Source organism: Trichosurus vulpecula, chromosome 6 (assembly GCF_011100635.1).
Source record: "Trichosurus vulpecula isolate mTriVul1 chromosome 6, mTriVul1.pri, whole genome shotgun sequence".
Classification (NCBI taxonomy): Eukaryota; Metazoa; Chordata; class Mammalia; order Diprotodontia; family Phalangeridae; genus Trichosurus; species Trichosurus vulpecula.
Window position 1 is genome coordinate 81,134,779 of NC_050578.1, and position 18,512 is coordinate 81,153,290.

General features: G+C 36.7%; 1 protein-coding gene across 1 annotated transcript in view; it reads left to right on the top strand.

Moving 5' to 3' along the window:
• ANKRD17 (ankyrin repeat domain 17) overlaps positions 1–18,512 on the top strand; it is a 111,962-nt gene that overhangs the window by 82,414 nt on the left and 11,036 nt on the right. Inside the window, exons 20-28 of the mRNA XM_036764975.1 lie at positions 283–496; positions 791–966; positions 2,092–2,254; positions 5,070–5,165; positions 9,343–9,459; positions 12,130–12,301; positions 13,677–14,124; positions 15,085–15,240; positions 16,969–17,118. Of these exons, the coding sequence (XP_036620870.1) occupies positions 283–496; positions 791–966; positions 2,092–2,254; positions 5,070–5,165; positions 9,343–9,459; positions 12,130–12,301; positions 13,677–14,124; positions 15,085–15,240; positions 16,969–17,118 (1,692 nt within the window). The remainder of the gene's footprint in view (positions 1–282; positions 497–790; positions 967–2,091; positions 2,255–5,069; positions 5,166–9,342; positions 9,460–12,129; positions 12,302–13,676; positions 14,125–15,084; positions 15,241–16,968; positions 17,119–18,512) is intronic.

An 18,512-nucleotide genomic window follows, 5' to 3' on the forward strand; every position in this document is an offset into this window, starting at 1 on the left:
CCTACTCTTTTGTTTCTCCATGTTGTTTGTATGCTTGTCTCCTTGATTAGACTATGGCTTCCTGAAATCAGGGATTGTCTTTTGCCTTTCTTGGTTTCCCCAGCACACAGCGTCATACACACAGTTGGTACTTTAATAAATTTGTTCACAGATTGAGTGACACTCTTTAAGAGTCTAGCTAGCCTAACCTCTTTATGTTAATAAGCAAATATTGCATAAATAAGAAATATTAACATATTTGGTCCAGTCTTGTGTTTAAAATATGTATTTTTCCCATTTCAGAACTGGTAGCAAATTGGGCATTTCTCCTTTGATGTTGGCAGCAATGAATGGCCATACAGCTGCTGTTAAACTTCTTTTGGACATGGGTTCTGACATTAATGCTCAAATAGAGACTAACCGTAATACAGCCCTTACCTTAGCATGCTTCCAAGGAAGAACTGAAGTGGTCAGTCTTCTCCTTGACAGAAAAGCCAATGTTGAACATAGAGCAAAGGTGAGAAAAATAGTGCATGTGGTTTTTTAGAGTTGTCTTTAGACGATTCATTTTTATACCTCACATGACAATGCTGTACTTTGTGGCTAAAATTGGTATTTTCATTTTTATTTTTTTTCAGTTCTTATCCAAAAATATTTGCCAAATGTCAGAGTTCTGTGCCTGTTTTGATAACTGACTTTAATAGGAAATAATGTAATAATGGAGCCAGTCAGACAATATTTACTACCTTGTTTGTGGTTATTTCTAAAATAAGTTATGCCTTTACATGTTCCAATTTTCCTTTATTTCTAGACGGGCCTAACACCACTAATGGAAGCTGCTTCTGGTGGCTATGCGGAGGTAGGCAGAGTCCTTCTAGATAAAGGTGCTGATGTTAATGCTCCTCCGGTGCCCTCCTCAAGAGATACAGCTTTAACCATAGCAGCAGATAAAGGGCATTACAAGTTCTGTGAACTGCTCATTAGCAGGTAAGGTAGGACTGGTCTTCAGATTCGAGAATGAAACCACTGGTGGTGTTACTTGTTTGTATGAGCACAAGAGTACCTGAAATACGGGTCGTTAGCAGCACATTGGGCATGAATCAAGTTAGTCCTTTTTTCTGTCATTGTTTTTTGATGTTGTTGTGTAGTAGCATTGGTACATCCTCTGTAGTTTCTATTTTTTAACTATTTGATAAATGTGTCTCTTCAGGACTGTTGTAGATGATGCCCACTCCCATTAGATCACTAGACAAAAACTGATTCCTCAAATGCAGTGCTTATCTTCATGTCTCTCCTGTCCTGTAGCTGTATTTCAGTAATCATCAGTTTAATTCTTTTGGATCAGCTAAAATGTAAGATCTCATTGGTGATCCTGTTTTGTCATTGAATGTTAAGTTGAGCCTACAGCAGAGGTGATGGTACTGTTAAAAGTGTCAGAAATGGGTCATTGGCCTCAGTCATCTTGGAGACAATATTCTATTTTTAGAATGCCTGGTTCATAGTGGGTGCTTAGGAAGTGCTCATTAGTAGATTCATGAGATTGTATCTGGAATTTAATTCTGTGTATTATGTCTCCTAAAGGTCAGACGTGAAATTGCATTTAGGTTTTTACCCTATTTTTGGTCAAACATTGGATATTGTCCTTCCTATGGAGTAGAATTCAGTAACAAATAGTCACTAATTTCATGTTTTTCACCTATGGCGAGACTCAAGTACAGTTAAAAATTCCTATGTGTAAATTGAAATTTGAAGACTAAAGTCACCTTTTTTTTTCACCTGAGTATCTAGCATGTTTGTACAATATTAGATAGTAAAATAGTAAAATATTCCTAATTTTCACTCAAGCATAATTTTCTATATATCATTTCCTTAAGTCTTTGTGGGGATTATATAGAAAAGTTAGGACTTTAACTCCTGAGATTTCTATATCTTTGGATTTTTTTTCTTAAGACTTGATTAAAAACAAAATGACATTTAGAAGAGTGTATTTCTTTTCCTGGATAGATTTAAAATATGTCTTTCTTGCAGTAATATTTTCAGTGACTACTAATTTTTTAATTTCATAGAAATTATTTTATTTTCACTTAATATATAATATATTTATTTTTCTAGGGGAGCTCATATTGATGTTCGTAATAAGAAGGGGAATACTCCCTTGTGGCTAGCTGCCAATGGTGGGCATCTTGATGTTGTCCAGTTACTGGTACAAGCAGGGGCAGATGTGGATGCAGCTGATAATCGAAAGATAACTCCCCTTATGGCAGCATTTAGAAAGGTAATATGCAAGTCTTGTAGCTTTCTTTGGGGTGGAAACAGTTGATTCTTCTTAAAGTACTATTTACACGTTAAAAGACTTTTATGATTTAGCAGTTGATAATAAGTAAACAAATTCTGAGACAGTCTCTCAGATAAAATGAGAATCATTCATTTCTTACTCATGGAGGACCTGGATTTGAATCATGAGAGCACCAGAAGTAGGACCACAACATGTGGTGTTGCAGGAGGGAGCTCACATTTCCAGTAGCAAGGAGAGAGGACCCCCCTATCCCCAAACTTTCTGGCATCACTGACTCTGTCCATCAAGAGTTTTCAATGAGCCAACATGAGTTTGCAGGTTAGAGGGTAATGTAGGTTTAATTATCTCTGTTATCTTAATTATTAGCATTATCTCATTTCTTTGCCAGAGAATTCAAATATTAACAGAGAAAAGAAGAGGTGAAATGTATAGCTAGCCCTTTTAGACATCTACAAACGGAATAGATTCTAGTCAGTCATTGGAAGTTATATCTAATGTTAGAAATGAAGTTTTATGGGAAGAATAGCGTGGGATGTGGAACAAGAGGTTTCTTAAGGTTGGTTAGGGTTTGAATTGCAGATCAGCTACTTACTGCCTTTCTGAATTTGGGCAAGATATTCCACCTTTTGGGGAATTAATTTTTTCATGCTTGAAATAAAAGTATTGAATTAAATGGCCTCCTGTGTTTCCTTCATCTTAAAGTCTGTGATCCTGTGGTAGCAATTTCCCTTGCTCTGTAGAATGCTTACCATAACACTTCTTGCAAATAATCTATGGTTTGTAGTGACAGTATCACATTGAAATAATGACTCACATTTATGTAGCTCTTGACAGTTTATAACATGTTTTCCTCAAAATGATAAAATTATATGGTCATCATCATCCTCATTTTATAGATGAAGAAGAGCCTCACTCATGATCACCTCCTTAAATAGCAGACCCAGGAATCTAAAGCCCTTTCTGTTAGAATTCTAAATACTGCACTGCCTGCCACAACTGAAATCTTAAATAATGTATATGTTTGTAATTGGAGGGAGAAAATAATATTCCTGAATATTTACAAGTAAAATTCTATTTTATACACAGCAAATTTTTTTTGTAGTAATGAAATATTTTAAATAGAAAATAAATTGTTAAACCATTGGTGCTGATCTTCCATCTCTACTCACTTTCCATGTCCCTCACTGACTCCTTCCTCTTCCCTTTTCTACTTACCCTGCTGTTCCCACCCTCAATTGGATGCTTCTTCCCTTCACATTGACTTAACTGGTCTCCTTTCTTCTAGTAATCTTGCTTCTAAAAATCTAGCCTGCATGTCTCTAATTTTTCTTAAATACCACACTTCTTTTATTATGCAATTTCTTTGCCTTCTATTACTTATCAGCTCTGACCCTTTCCCCCTTTTCACTTAGTTTTCGCTCAGTACTCCTAAATACAAATCTTTTGTCTAAGCTTTATTTTTTTTTCTGTTTCCCCAAACATTTTGTGCTCATTATCTCCACCTTTCCATAGTGTTCTTCCCCTCTCCTAAATCTTAACCATCCTTTAGGGTCAAGCTTTTCTTCCTACCTCCAATCTTGCCTTCTCTCATTCCAGTCCATGTAGGTCTCCTTGAATTCTTCAAGTATTTATTGTGCATTTTGACCTCTGGTCTTGTGCTGTCTTGTGGTATTATCTACACGTGTCACATTGATTTGTCTTAGATGCTCAATAGACTTTGAAAGTAGGAATTGAGTGTTTCCTCCTAGTGCCTATTATAGTTTCTTTTAAAATGCTGTTCAAGAAACAAAATTGTACAAAAATTAGGAGATAATAAAACCATCTAGGAAGTATTATGTATGAATGCCCTATTAGTGGTGAGATCTGTGTATTCTAAAAGTGGAATTGATTAGTGCCACTCGTGATCGCCAGGGAAAGCGTCATGGAGCATTGGCATTTTAGCTGAACTTTTTGTAATGGGTAGGATATTAATTGATGAAAATGTAAGGGGGAAGAAATTACAGACAGAGTGAAATGTGGGAACAAGAATTTTGAGGTACTGAAGGTTATTTGTGTGTGGCGTATTATTATGTAGTTGAGGTTGGCTAATGCGTAGAATTTATGCTGTAAAATAGTCAAATTAGTTTGGCACCAGATTGTAGACCTCCTTGAACACCAGCATCTGGAACATGAAATTCATGTGATAAATAGTAAGGAACACTCATCAGTTTCAGAGTATTCGTACATTATTTAGGCATTTCAAGATCATTACTATCCCTCACAGTATCCTGGTATGGTGAACAAAGCTATTTATAAGTTTTTGATGGTTGGAACACATTTGTAGTATTCAGGACTTTAAAAAAAATAGAAACATTATCAAGACTTATCTGAATTAGAACTGAAAAGGTCTTTGATTCTTAAATCATTCCTACTTTTCTAATCCTTTTTCACCTGTTAAAGAATTTGTTGTCTCTAGAGCTTTGGATTTTTTATTGTATTTACCTATAGTTGTTGAGATGTAGGTGGATATAAGGTTGCCTGATGCTAGAGAAAAAAATTCCTGAATACTCTTCTCTTTACTAATAATCTAAATATCAGTCAGCCATGTTATTTCTTTATGGAGCAAAACACTGACAAGTATCTGAGAAAAAGCTCATTTCCTGAGGAATTCTTCGTTATGGAATTCTTTGTAACCAGATCATCAATTTTACCTGCATGTGAGTGATAAACTACTTCAGTTAAGGCAGAATATCTGACTGCATTTTAAATGATATTTCTGTAACATTCCCCAAGTAAAATTGAAATTTATTTTCAGGGTCATGTGAAAGTGGTGCGTTACTTGGTGAAAGAAGTTAATCAGTTTCCCTCCGATTCTGAGTGCATGAGATATATAGCAACCATCACAGATAAGGTAAGTTACTCTTCTGCATCAGCTGTATGCTGCCGGTACCATGTGGCTAAAATAGTTCTCTGAGATTCACAGATCTTTTTAGATACTTTGTAAACATGACAGTGCTAAATAGATGATCTCTATTTGTCAAACTCCTAAATATAGGATATTTTCATATAGCTATATCTTTGTACATATCAATTACCCTAATGTTACTGGTAATCATTTTTTCATGTGAACATCACAATTCAGTATTACAGTAATAGTTAATTTATCTGCCATCATCAGCCAGTGAGGTGTTCCAAACTGGCTGAACTTTCTAAATGGCTGAAGTTTATTCTTTTAAGCATAATTCCCTCACAAAAAAGTTTCATCTTCTGCAAAGCATTTAAAGATGTAACTGGACTGACTATTAAAGAAAAAGAGGAAAGATCTTATTCTGGTTGATAATCTGCAATAAACTCTTTTGTCCATCAGTGTCAGTGGAACTGCACTTTAGATCCTGACATCACAGTCTCTGATGTGCTGCATAGGTAGTAAAAATGACATGAGTATAAAAAAGATGAGAAGAGGTCCTGGGCCTGCCCCACACAGATGGAGAACAAACCTGAGCTAGAGGCAGCATGATTTGAAGAGGAGGGGAATGAACTGTTTTCATAACACATGAGAGAGGGAAAGACCTAAATGTTGGCAGAAAATCATAGCCTTATTAGCATGCTACTTTCTCATCTCTACAAAATTTTTTAGGATTATTTATACAAATAAAAGGTGTATACTTGGCAAAAATCTGGAAAGGAAGTAGCAGGAGGCTTTCCCAAATGGTATCTTCCAACAGACTGGATCTTTACAGCCATCAAGATGATAAAGGTTTGTGGCTGAGCACACAGGGAAAAGTCCTACTGTGTGCTTCCTGATTCTTAGCTATGAAGAAAAGCTTTGACCTTCTAGAGCACAGCTCAGCCTTAAAAGGTCTCCTCCAACAAGGTGTTTCTTGTGCATATAACAGCATTTCTATAGTGCTTTAAGGTTTTCAAAGCACTTTACATATGTTAACTTCCTTGATGATCACCATAGACAACCTGTGAGGTAGGTGCTTTATTATCCCTGTGTCACAGAAGAGGAAACTAAGGCACAGGGAGGCTAAGTGATTTGCCCCAGATTGTGCAGCTCATGTGCCTATCGGGTGAGAGTCAAACTTGGGTCTTCTAGAGTTCTAATATGTTCCAAGATCATATTAGATTGCTTAATAGATACAATGGCAGAGAAAGTTTGCTTAGTCAACCTCCAATCATTCATGTCAAGCAAAAGCTTTTGAGTTCTAGTATAACAATAAAACTTCTCAGTGAGATCCATAGCTGCTCAAAAAGAGGTAAACCTTGTTACCTGCATAGGACAAAAACAAGTGGCTAGACAAGAACTATCATTCAGATGGAATTTGCAGTCAGATGAGCCATAGGCTTGCCCATAAATAGATAATCTTTTGAGCACATGGTAAACTGGGCTTAAAATCTGATTAGAAGCAGAAGCTATGCTGGGCTGTGTTTGGGAAATGTCCTGGATTCACTTATTTGTTCACTTTGTTCAGTGCTGTTGTGTAGTAGATAACCTCAAACCCAGGAAGAACTGGGTCCAGTGTCCTACTACTGACATAGATGTGCTCTGAGATGCTACACGAGACTTCTATTTCCTTAGACCATTGTTTAAGAGTAAGGGGCAGAGAAATTGCTCAACTACACTGATAAATCTATGAAATCCTAGGTCCAGGCTTTTTTCCTGTTTTCATTCTTGTTCTTACATGGCAGTGAGTCATAGAATACTATCATCTGTGAAGAATCAGAACTTCTGGTCTTTCAAAGGGCAGTGTAAAGCACAAAGAAGTTGAAGGATCTGACCACTGATGAATGCATGCAAAACAACTCTGCTTCTACTGAATCTCTCCCAATCCTTTTTGTCTCCCCTGCCATTGCCACAGAGTGGCCTTCATCATCTTCTTTATCACTTGGACTTTTTCAAGAGCTTTTTAAGTTGTCATTGTCAGGCTCTTCCTTCCTGAATTCGTTCTGTTAAAGCACCACTTTGTTGGTATCTATCTGTTTTTCAATAATTTTCAGTGGCTCCCTTTATCCTCTAGGAGAAAATCAAAACTGCTCAGCTTAGAATTTCAAGCCTTTCATGACCTATCTTTTTCCTTCATATGGCCTGCTTCCTAATTCCCCAAACTCAGTGTTCATCTCTTCTTGGCCTTGGCATGGGCAAGACAAACCTGTCCCTGTTATACAGTCCTTTCTCATCTTGGCCTCTGAATCGTTAGCATTTTTCAGGACTTATCTCAGGCATACCTCCCCTGGGTAAGTCTTGCCTTATTCTTCTGCTTTTTTCTCCTCTTCCTCCAATTATATTATATTTTACCTATTTATATGTGGGATTCCTCCACTAGAATGTGCCAGCCTTTTCTGTATTTATCACATGCATTGTTTCTTACAGTGTGATAATATTCCATCTCTCTCTCTCTCTCTCTCTCTCCCTCTCTCTCTCTCTCTCTCTCACATGCACACTGTAGTTTATTTAGCTATGTACCCAATTTCTGGGCATCTACTTTGTTTTCAGTTCTTTGCTGTCACAAAAAGTGATGCTTTAAATGTTTTGATGTATATGAAGCTTCCTTCTTATCATTGGCCTCTTTGGGGTACATAATAGCTTGCTTTTTAATTATTTTCTTCTGCTTTTTGTTGGCATTTCCACAGTTATATCAAATAATAGTGGGAAAAGAGCATGTTTAGTCTCGTATTTATTTGGGAAAGTTTCTGTTTTCCCATTTCAAACAATGGTAGCTTTGGGTTTTTGAGAGATGCATTTTATTATATTAACCCTGAATGCATCCGTTCCATGCATGTGCTTTGTGAAGGCTCTTCTCCTGCATCTGTTAACTAAAATCACTCTCAACCTCCATGTCCAGTCAGTTGTCAAGTTCTGTAATTTTTACCTTAGTAACATGTCTCCTCTAACACTGCAAGTGGCCTGATACAGAGACCCTATCACCACATGCCTCTAAGATTACAAGAGCCTGTTTCCCTCTCTCAAGTTAGTCCCCACTCCAATCTGTCCTTCATTTACCTGTTAGTAGTGTTCCTAAAGCACAGGCCAGACCATATCACGCCTCCATTCCCTTAACTCCAGTGGTTCCCTGTTACCTCCAGGATCAAATATAAAATCATCTGACTTTCAAGGCCCTTCCTATCTTTACAGTCTTCTTACACTTCTCTGTATTTTGTGGTCCTGTGAGACTGACTTCTTTTCTGTTCCTTCCAGAAAACATTTCACTGGCTCTCCTCATCTCTGTCTCCTGGCTTTCCTGGCTTCGTTCAAGTCTCAGCAAAAGCTGCACCTTCTGCAAGAAAGCCTTTTCTAGGCCTTTGGCCTTATTAACTTCCCTCTGAGATCACCCTCAATTTATCCTTTCTGTATCTTGTTTGCATGCTGTCTCCTCCATTATGACTGGGAACTCCTGATGGGCAGGCACTGTCCTTTGCATTTTCTTCATATCCTTACTGCTTAGCACAATGCCTGGCACATAGTTAGTGCTTAATAAATGTTTATTGATTTGTATCAAATTGAACAGAGCCCTTAGCTGTTTCATCTGCCTTCATGAGTAGGGTGTTATAGCTGAAATTATAAGCAATTCATTTTTCTTTGAAACATCTCCAGTACCCCAGGTCAATTAAATGGCTCTTTCAGAGGAGTCTTCATGAAACACCTTATTTCTTTGACAGCTAGAGCTGTGTGTGTGTGTGTGTGTGTGTGTGTGTGTGTGTGTGTGTGTGCGCGCGCGCGCGTATGTGTTGCTTATTTAAGCCAACATTCAAACTGTCAGCTTCCCGGTTTCTTGTGATTTGGGAAGGTGGCGTCTAAGTGAGAAAGACTGACTGGACCTGTGGTTTCATCAGTGGAAGTGCATGTCGGCTCCATCTCTGCACTGACAGTCTTGGAGTTGCCTGAGACAGGGAAAAGGGAAGAGACTCGGCCAGGGTCACAAGGCCAGTCCATGGGTGTTGTGGGCCTGGAGCTCGTCTTCCTGACTCTGAGGCTAAGTCTTCTTTCCAGTATAGGATGAAAACTATATTTTAGGGATTTATGCCATTAATTTCGTCACATAGCAGTTCTCTTTTAGATTGAAAATTTATTTCCTTTTTCGTTTTAGGAGATGCTGAAAAAGTGCCACCTGTGTATGGAGTCAATAGTACAAGCCAAAGATAGACAGGCTGCTGAAGCAAACAAAAATGCAAGCATCCTTTTGGAGGAATTAGACTTGGAAAAGGTAATCACCTACTTTAATAGCAGTCAAGGCTGTTCATTAGGATTAGCTAATTTTCTGGAGTCATGTAAGTGTTAATTTACCATTTAGATGCAAAACAGTCCCAAAAATCAGAGGATGCTGTACATACTCAGTCGTTCAGCCAGCATTTATTTAGTGACTACTAAGTGCCAGGCCCTGGGGAGAGGACAGAAAAATTCCATAAATAATATCTTGTCTTGAGGCACTTAGCTTTCAATAAGGGGAGATGACACACACATGTAACTGTGACTGACCGTATGTATACACATGTACACAAAACAGATATGGAAAAATGGATCATAAGAATAAAAAAATGTCTTAAGGCAAGACATAATTAACATAGTCATCATAGAGGGTGATATAAGCAATACAGCTTCTAAATTAAATCTGTGTCTACTGTGATTATGTATTCTTGTCAGTTCTAATCTAATTATTAACATAGTTGTGGTAAAGTTATTTGATGTTGCCTCCAAATATTATGGGCCTACAGAGAGACTGTCCTTGATTGTACCAGTGCTATTTTTAAAGTCCAGATAGAGTGATTTCTTCTTACAGATGAAATGTCCTTCTACAACTCTGTGTCTGATCATTTAAGAACCTATTCTTTATTGAATACAGTGGAATTTCATTCCCCACTGGTGCCAGGGGTAAGCATGGTTTCACCCTCAGCATAAGCAATCTATTATGATTCCAGGGAGAACCAAGATGAATTCTAAAGCCATTTTATGACACAGCATTCTATATTATGCTATGTGTTATTTGGAGACATGCCATTGTTCCATCAGCCTGTGACTACAGACAGGAATTGCATAGACACATCAATTCAGAGGTTTCAGTTACAGGAAAGGCTTGGAGAGTCACAGGAAGAAAAAGTATGACCTCTTTCTCTTAGGTCAGACAGCTATTGCATAGCTCCTCCCTCTTTCCTAGGAAGGTCAAACCAAGAGCAAGATTAGAGGGTGATGAATGGTGAATGAATTGGAGCAGCTGTGCTAGAGAATTGGGTTGGTCCTGAGGGTCTGGAATTTTCTAGAACAAATATGGCAATTGGCAACATGCTGCCATTATAAAGCACTAGTATATTGTAGTTGTACACCAAACACCACCGAGGCCAAGGCATAGTTCTTTCCTGTCTCCTTCTTGATCCTCCTTTCCTGTCTCCTTGATGCTCTTCTTCCCTAGCCAAAGCCTTTCTTGCATATTGTTCTTAAACTATAACTCCCCTTCACCAAAGGATATCAGCTAATTGTGATGTCTCATTTAAGGGTGACATACATCAAAAATTGCAGAAAGTCTTCTCCTTCTCGAAGTATTTTTTCCCTCAAGAAGGAACTTGTTAACACAAACACATCTTAAATTTCTGGAATGCATGGGAAGACAATTTTTTGATGTCTTGGAGTGTGCCTGCTCCAAGAGGTTGTTAATTATTTTCCTTTTCCTGCATGTTCTCACCAGGTGGAGAATATACAGATGGCATCATCCTCTAATTTTGATGTTGCTCTATGAGCCAATTTTGCAAATGACTCTTTCTTGGTGCTTCCCTTTCCCCAGAAACCCTTTGGGGAAGGGCAGCTATTTTCAACCAAAAATGACACATCTTCAGATACGGAAGACTAGCTTTCTAATTGTTTGCTGGGGACCTTGGTTGGCTTAGGATATATGTGAACCCATGTTCTAGAAAATGTTGTTGTTTGGAAAAAGGCAAAACCTCGTAAATATTTTGTCTTGTGTTGTTAAGGATAGAACGTATGTATAGTCAAGTCATGGGAATCAGTGGTAGATGAATAAAGTAGAACAAGATTATGAAAGTTTTACATTTGAGGACAGGTCCTTGGATTTGTTTGGAAAGGCAGTGTAGAGGTTTTGTGGAGTCTTGAGGAGAAGGCAAACATGATGAATGTAGATGAAGCATGTAAGATGGATTGGAGGAGGAAATGAGTTGTGGTTTGGGATTGTTGAAATAGAGGATTCTAAGTCTGAAATTGTGAAAGAGGAAATAATAGAATTTGGAGGAGAAGGAGGCTTCAAAGAGAACTTGAAAGTTTTGACGCTAGTTGAGTTGGAGAATGATAATTTCTTTTAAAAACTGGGAAGGAGTGGAACAATAATCTATCATCTGGGTAGTGAAGATCATAAATTTTATTTTGGCACACTTGAATGATAGATGGGATTCTTTTGTAGATTGGGGGTCACATAAGATGTACCTTAGGGTCCTTTCCAGCTCTGAAATTCTGTGATTCTCTGATATATAAGTATAAATATCTTGTTGATAGTTGAAAATTTGGAGCTAGAAGTTGTAAAAGAAGTTATAGATCAAGAGATGAGACATTAACAGATGATATTATTTAATAATAGAAAACCATTGAATTTACTAGCTAAGGGTTCTCAGAGGCCTACTTCTCTTCCCTCAGTACATTGATTACTTAACTGAATGTTTCCTGAGTGTCTTTCAAGTTCAGATACATTCTCTTGTAATTTTGGATGATTTCAGTGTGGGCTTACCCACAAAGAAAGTAATGTTTTGGATTTTTAAAAGAATCAAATTTGTTTCAGAATTTTACACTTTGAGTTCACAAGTTACAATTTCTAGTATGAAATGAGAATTTTTTTCTTAGAATTCAGTTAAATTTTTTTTTTTATTCCCCTCAATAGTTAAGGGAAGAAAGTAGGAGGTTGGCTCTGGCTGCCAAAAGAGAAAAGAGAAAGGAAAAGAGAAGAAAGAAAAAAGAAGAACAAAGAAGGAAACTAGAAGAAATTGAAGCAAAAAATAAAGAAAACTTTGAACTACAAGCTGCTCAAGAGAAAGAAAAGCTTAAAGTTGAAGGTATTCTTGAAATACACATAGTAAAGTATCCTTTCTTCATTTCCTTATCTATGCAATACATTTCTATCAAAAGTCATATTTCATTCATTCCTTTGTATCATTGGAACTGTACGAAAGCTTTTAGACATTTTTTAATATTTACTTTTAATTATATTCTTACCCTTAAGTTGATGTCACAGATTAATAATCGTGTGAGTACCTATATCCTCTACCACTACTAACCTGCACACTTAATTCTTGTTTGTTTTCATTTCCTTTAAATAAATAACTTTGACCCAGTTACAGGGTAACAATGTTAACAGTAATTTAAGCCCAGTAACATTTCTTCTTTTCTTAGAATGAAAAGGAGGATGCCTTTTAATATAATGGAATGCAGCATTTACATTTAGAATCTGTTTATTCTAGGGCAGGGCTGTCCAACCTTAGGTTTTAATTGAAACAATAGACAATATATTTTGATTTGCCATTTTAGTGAGAGCTCTGCAGTAGCTTGGCTTCCTTTACTAAAGCATTTATGTAAATTTCTATGCTTGTAGGTGGGCTGCAAGCCATTTTGCACAGCCCTGTCCTAGAGGAAGAAGGATCAAGAAGTTAATTCTGCCTTATTGTCTCCTCTTAAGCTGGTGGCACTTAACTTGCCTTTCTCCCCATTCAATCTAACCTGTTTTCCCTTCTCCCTTTCCCTTTGCATGCATTTATTCTAGCCCTGGGAAATTATGTGTGAAACAGATAAGGAGAGAAGAGTTAATGGTATTTGGGGAGTTGGGAGGAAGAATGAAATGAGCATTTCCTTGCTGACTCCTGAACAGTCGCCAGTACCATGTAGTGTTTTACATTTAACCTTTGTTCACCATTTCTTAGGGACAAGGTTAGGGAAGACTGTTAGAACAGTCTTGTGATGCAGCGGAAATATAACTGAACCCAGTCACAGGACTGAGGATTGAATCCCCCGTTGTTCCCCTTTACTACTTGGGTCATCTTAGACTAGTAAGCTCTGCTTTCTGGGTCTCAGTTTTCTTATCTATAAAATAAGGCCCCTTCCAGCTCTTAGTTTATGATATTGTGAACATTTAAAAATTTAGAAACATTTAGAAAATAGGAATTATTATCTCAGAAATCAGTCATTGAAAGATTAGTTTTGTCTTTTTTGTACTAGAAACAGTAAATATAATCAGCATGTAAGGAACATTTTCTTTGTCTATAAATGCAGAAACTGTAGCGTTATTATAATTATGTTTATTTTTTAGTTTGAAGTTCTTTAACAGTTTCTTGTAGGAACAGTAGGTCACAGTTTCACATGTTGTTTAAGCCTTATGATCTATTCGTATTTGATCTACTTCCCTTGTAATTTGGATGATCTTTTCCATCCCACCAGATGAGCCTGAAGTTCCAATGGAGCCTCCCAGTGCCACAACCACCACTACCATAGGTATATCTGCAACCTGGACGACTTTGGCAGGTTCCCATGGTAAAAGAAACAATACCATGACCACAACCAGTTCAAAAAGGAAAAACAGAAAAAATAAAATCACTCCAGAAAATGTTCAGATTATATTTGATGACCAGCTGCCTATCTCATATAACCAACCAGAAAAAGTGAATGGAGAGTCAAAGAGTAGTAGTACAAGTGAAAGTGGTGACAGCGACAACATGAGGATTTCCAGCTGCAGTGACGAAAGTAGCAACAGCAACAGCAGCCGCAAGAGTGACAGTCAGTCCTCGACTGCCCCACCGCCTGCTCCGAGCAGTAAGAAGCAGCCTTCCGTGCTTGTCACCTTTCCCAAGGAGGAGAGGAAAGCTGTTTCTGCCAAGACTTCTGTCAAGTCAGTTCCATTTAAATTTCTATTTAACCCTGCTCGTAAGTCTGATTGAGTTACCTCTTAATGCTGAACTTGTTAAATGTTGTTTGGGTATTTTTTCTTTCCTAAGTGACTTTTTTTCAAGTAGAGTTGATAAGTCAATAGATAATAGTAGCTCACATTTATATAAAAATTTATAATATACAAAGGTTTGGCTCAAAAAAAAAAACCCTTCAAAGTAAATAGAACAATAGTTCTATCACCATTTTATAAGTAGACTAAGATTCGTATTATTTGACTGGCCCGAGATCACACATCTTGTAAATGATATAGCAAAGTCTTGAACCCAGCTTTTCTGACTTCTGGTCAAGTGTTCTTTTTATTGTCCTTTTCTTTATTTTGTGCTCTGTGGTCTTTCCATTTCCTTCTGGCTGCAATGGAAACAAGGCTGAACCACCAGTCACTTCCACTTTGGCGGAGCCACTCTTGTGGTTCAGCCTTGTTTTCATTGCCCAGGGGCCCAGGTTGCTCATCTGTAAAAAAGCTCCTTTCCAGCTCTAGTTTTATGATTTTTGACCTATTTTGAAATTAGACCATCTAGAAGTTAGAAAACTTGATGTTTTGGTTAAATGAAGATAATTTTGTCATTATGTGCTTTTTTAAAGTTAAAGATGTAGACTTCTGTGCTATTACAATCGACACATTTCAAGTATTTTAGATAAATTTGAAATTACTGCTTTCCTAGGAAAGTGGAAAGTCATCATTGGCATATTTTCAGATAGTACACTGACAAATGAATATTAGAGCTTATTAGCCCTTCCATTTGTAGTAAGTGCTACACACTTGCTGCTTTTTCACCTCATTGATAAAACATGTGGGATGGTAGATAAAGTTACTTCTCCAGCACTTTGACTCTACGTTTTGTTTAGATTTTTTCAGCCTTTAAATACATTTAATAGATTTTTTTCCCCTTTCCTCTTTAAGACTGTCTGAAACTATCAGTGAGGTATCTGGGAATTCGTTGTCCACCTGCACAAAATCTGCTCCTTCTCCACTTTCTTCACCAAATGGAAAGTTGACAGTAGCTAGTCCTAAACGTGGGCAAAAGAGGGAAGACGGCTGGAAGGAAGTTGTGAGAAGGTCAGTAAAATGTTCTTTTCTTAAAATTCATTTTTATTTTATTTTCAGCTCTGAATTCTCTCCCTTCCTCCTATCTCAAACTGCTCCTCTATTATTGAAAAAAATAATAAATTCCCATATTAGCCATATGCTTCAGTCTGTCCGTTACTGCTATCTGGAGGGCAGGATAGCATGTTTCATCATGAGTCCTCTGGAAATGTAGGTAACCAGTGTGTTGACCAGAGGTCCTAAGTTTCTCAAAGTGTTGGTCTTTTCAGTATTGTTGTTTAAATTGTTCTCTCGGTTTTGCTCACCTCACACTGCATCTTTTCATCATGTCTTTCCAGGTAAAACGTTCTTCCTTGATATTCTAGTTTTATTTTTGTGTTATAGTATTCAGATTTTGTGACATCCAAATGATATCTCCATTTCTGTCAAGGACTTTTAGAAAATTTTCTCCCTCCAAATTTGAAATCAAAATTAAGTATATGTCAGAGTGGAGTGGAGAACATTTTCCCCAAAATCAAATGATAATAAAATGTCAGTGATCCAAAAAGTATTGAAATGATTGGTCTAACTTTTTAATTTCCTAGTATACATCCTTGTATATTCCCATTCGTTTTGGCTCCCTGTATATCTTTGAGCTTTCTGTAACCACGTCACATTTCGAAAAATATTATAGGAACTTGAAACAACGGATGAACAAAAAACAAGAACAACAAAAAACTATGCCAAAAACTAGATAATTAATAAGCCCCAGATCCTAAGCTTCGGTTTTCTTTTCATTTAATTCATAATGTTCAAGTTCATAGCAGTTTGAAATTTGCTTCTTTCTGAAGCCATTAACTTAGAATGAGAATATCAAAGGATCTTCCAGTTGTAATTAAAACCAAAACAAGTGTTTCACTTGAGTCTCTCTTTTTATTACAATTATATACCTAGTGTTGAGAAATAATCCCTGGAAAGAAAACAAGGCCTGTGCCTAAAAACAATGAAAACATAATTCTGTAGACAGTTTAACACTCAGAATATTTATGAAGAAATGGTTGCTAAGCAATTTGTAGCTTAATTAATGTTACAATGCCCATATTTAATCTCAGTAAGAAAATAAAAATGTTAAAGACTTCATGAGTAAGTTTGTGTAAATATCTATTTCAAATGAATATTGTGTATTAAAAGTCTCTCAGTTTCTCTCCATGTATATAACACACATATATACATATTCACATATATACATGTATACATGTGCACGCGCACACGCACACACGCCTCTCCTTCAATATGAGAACATGATGAATCTTTCTTAACGCTTAATTCAAGGTTGTCATCAACTCAGATTTCTCTCTATTGCCAGTTAATGGAAACAGATGAAGTTCTATTATACTTTTATGTCTATAGGTTGTGTGGATTTACAGAACACACTATAACACTTTCAGGTGTTATAGAATAAAGGAAGACGAATTTTAACCCAAAACAAATGCCCACAGGAAGAGGAAAGAAATGTGACAATAAGAAAAGGTATTCGGGACAGGAGATGTTCATCTCTCCCTGATACTCACTTGGTTATCTTTTCTCCATTCATGTATTGGAAGATAAGGGATTGAAGATGAAATGGCTTAAAATTTAGCCATATAAGGAATAACATTCAATTCTGTTTAGCAATAGCATAGAAATATTTAGTAATTTTTTTCAATATTTTACTATTATTTAACAAGCAATTTTTCTTTCTCTCTCTTTTTTTGAAAATAGATCAAAGAAAGTTTCCGTTCCATCAACAGTTATTTCCAGAGTGATTGGAAGGGGCGGCTGTAATATCAATGCTATTCGGGAGTTCACTGGAGCACATATAGATATCGATAAACAGAAAGACAAGACAGGGGACCGGATAATAACAATAAGGCAAAATAGACTTTTCTTTTGTTCTTTTTCCCTCCCTCTTTTATAGTATTGTAATTTAATGTCAGGATTATTTGTATTTCTAGTTGAACTTGAAATTTATTAGCAGTCTCTCCTTATTCATTCTGATTAATCTCTTAATTTTGCAAAAAATTCTTTTTCCTTTAGGATTTAACATTTTTTTCATCATTTTATTTTTCTGGTGGAGGCTGAAGAAATGCTTCATATATACTTAGAAAGAAGTCTTGTCACTAAAATTAAAATTTAGGATAAAATGCCCCCAAGTTCTACTTTGCCACTGAAAAGTATTTTAGAGAATTATGAAAGGCATCACCCATTTCTTCAGAATTAGAGGATGTTGTATAATTGTGTTAAAAGGTAGAAATTATTTGTCCTTTACCTTTCCTAACTTTGTGATGATAGAATTGTCTAGATAGGGTATTCTTAATCTGGAGACCATAAACTGGTATTTTTATTTTAGTATCTCTATTTGAATATCATTGTCTTCCTTTCCAAATAGGCTTCTCTTTATTTTATGTTATATATTTAAAAACATGATTCTGAGAAGGAGTCCATAGGATTCACCAGACAATGTCCAGAGGTTCCACGACACAAAACAGTTTAGAGCCCATGGCCTAGAATAGTCTTGAGTCTTTTAGGGAAGACTTCCTCAGATGTTAGTATTTGAAATTCTTTTTGCCAAGAGTTTCCTGTCATTCGGATCTGAACATTTTTATGCTATGAGATTTAATCATATTCAGTAATTCAAAAGTTTAACATGAGAAAATGTTTAACCCTGCCTGTGTGTCCTTTAAAGTGGGAATCATATTCTGGGAAACAAGTGAATGCCAGGAAGCATTTACTTAAAACTTTTAGATGCTTCCACATTATTTTGACAATCATATGTTCCCTTTTGAAAGAAATGTTTGCTAAGATGTTTTGAATTTTTTTCAGTTTGGTAGGCATTTATTGAACACCAGCCATCCAATCTGAAAAAGAAAAGGTAGATTTAAGTAGACATAAGGAAGAAGGCATTCAGGCTGCCTGGGGAGGGTGAACTGCAGTCCACTCAGCCAAGGCAGAAACAGATGAAATATTCAGAAGGGGTTGTGTCTCTGAAGTAGAATATTGAAATTGTAGGCCTAGAAAGGGGTTGTAAAGTTTCTTTATGCCCAATCCCTAATTTTGCAGCTGAGGAAGGAAGCTGTGACCCAAGGAGTCGGTGACTTTTCCAACACCACTAAGTGCCAAACAGGGCAAAATGGTTTGGTGAAGAGATCACCAGATTAGAGGATAACCAACATTAGCTATGCCACAACCAGAAGTGGGGCCTTTGGAAGGTCACAGCCTCTCTTCCTTATCTGTAAAATTATGGATTCCTTTTGGTTCTCCAATTC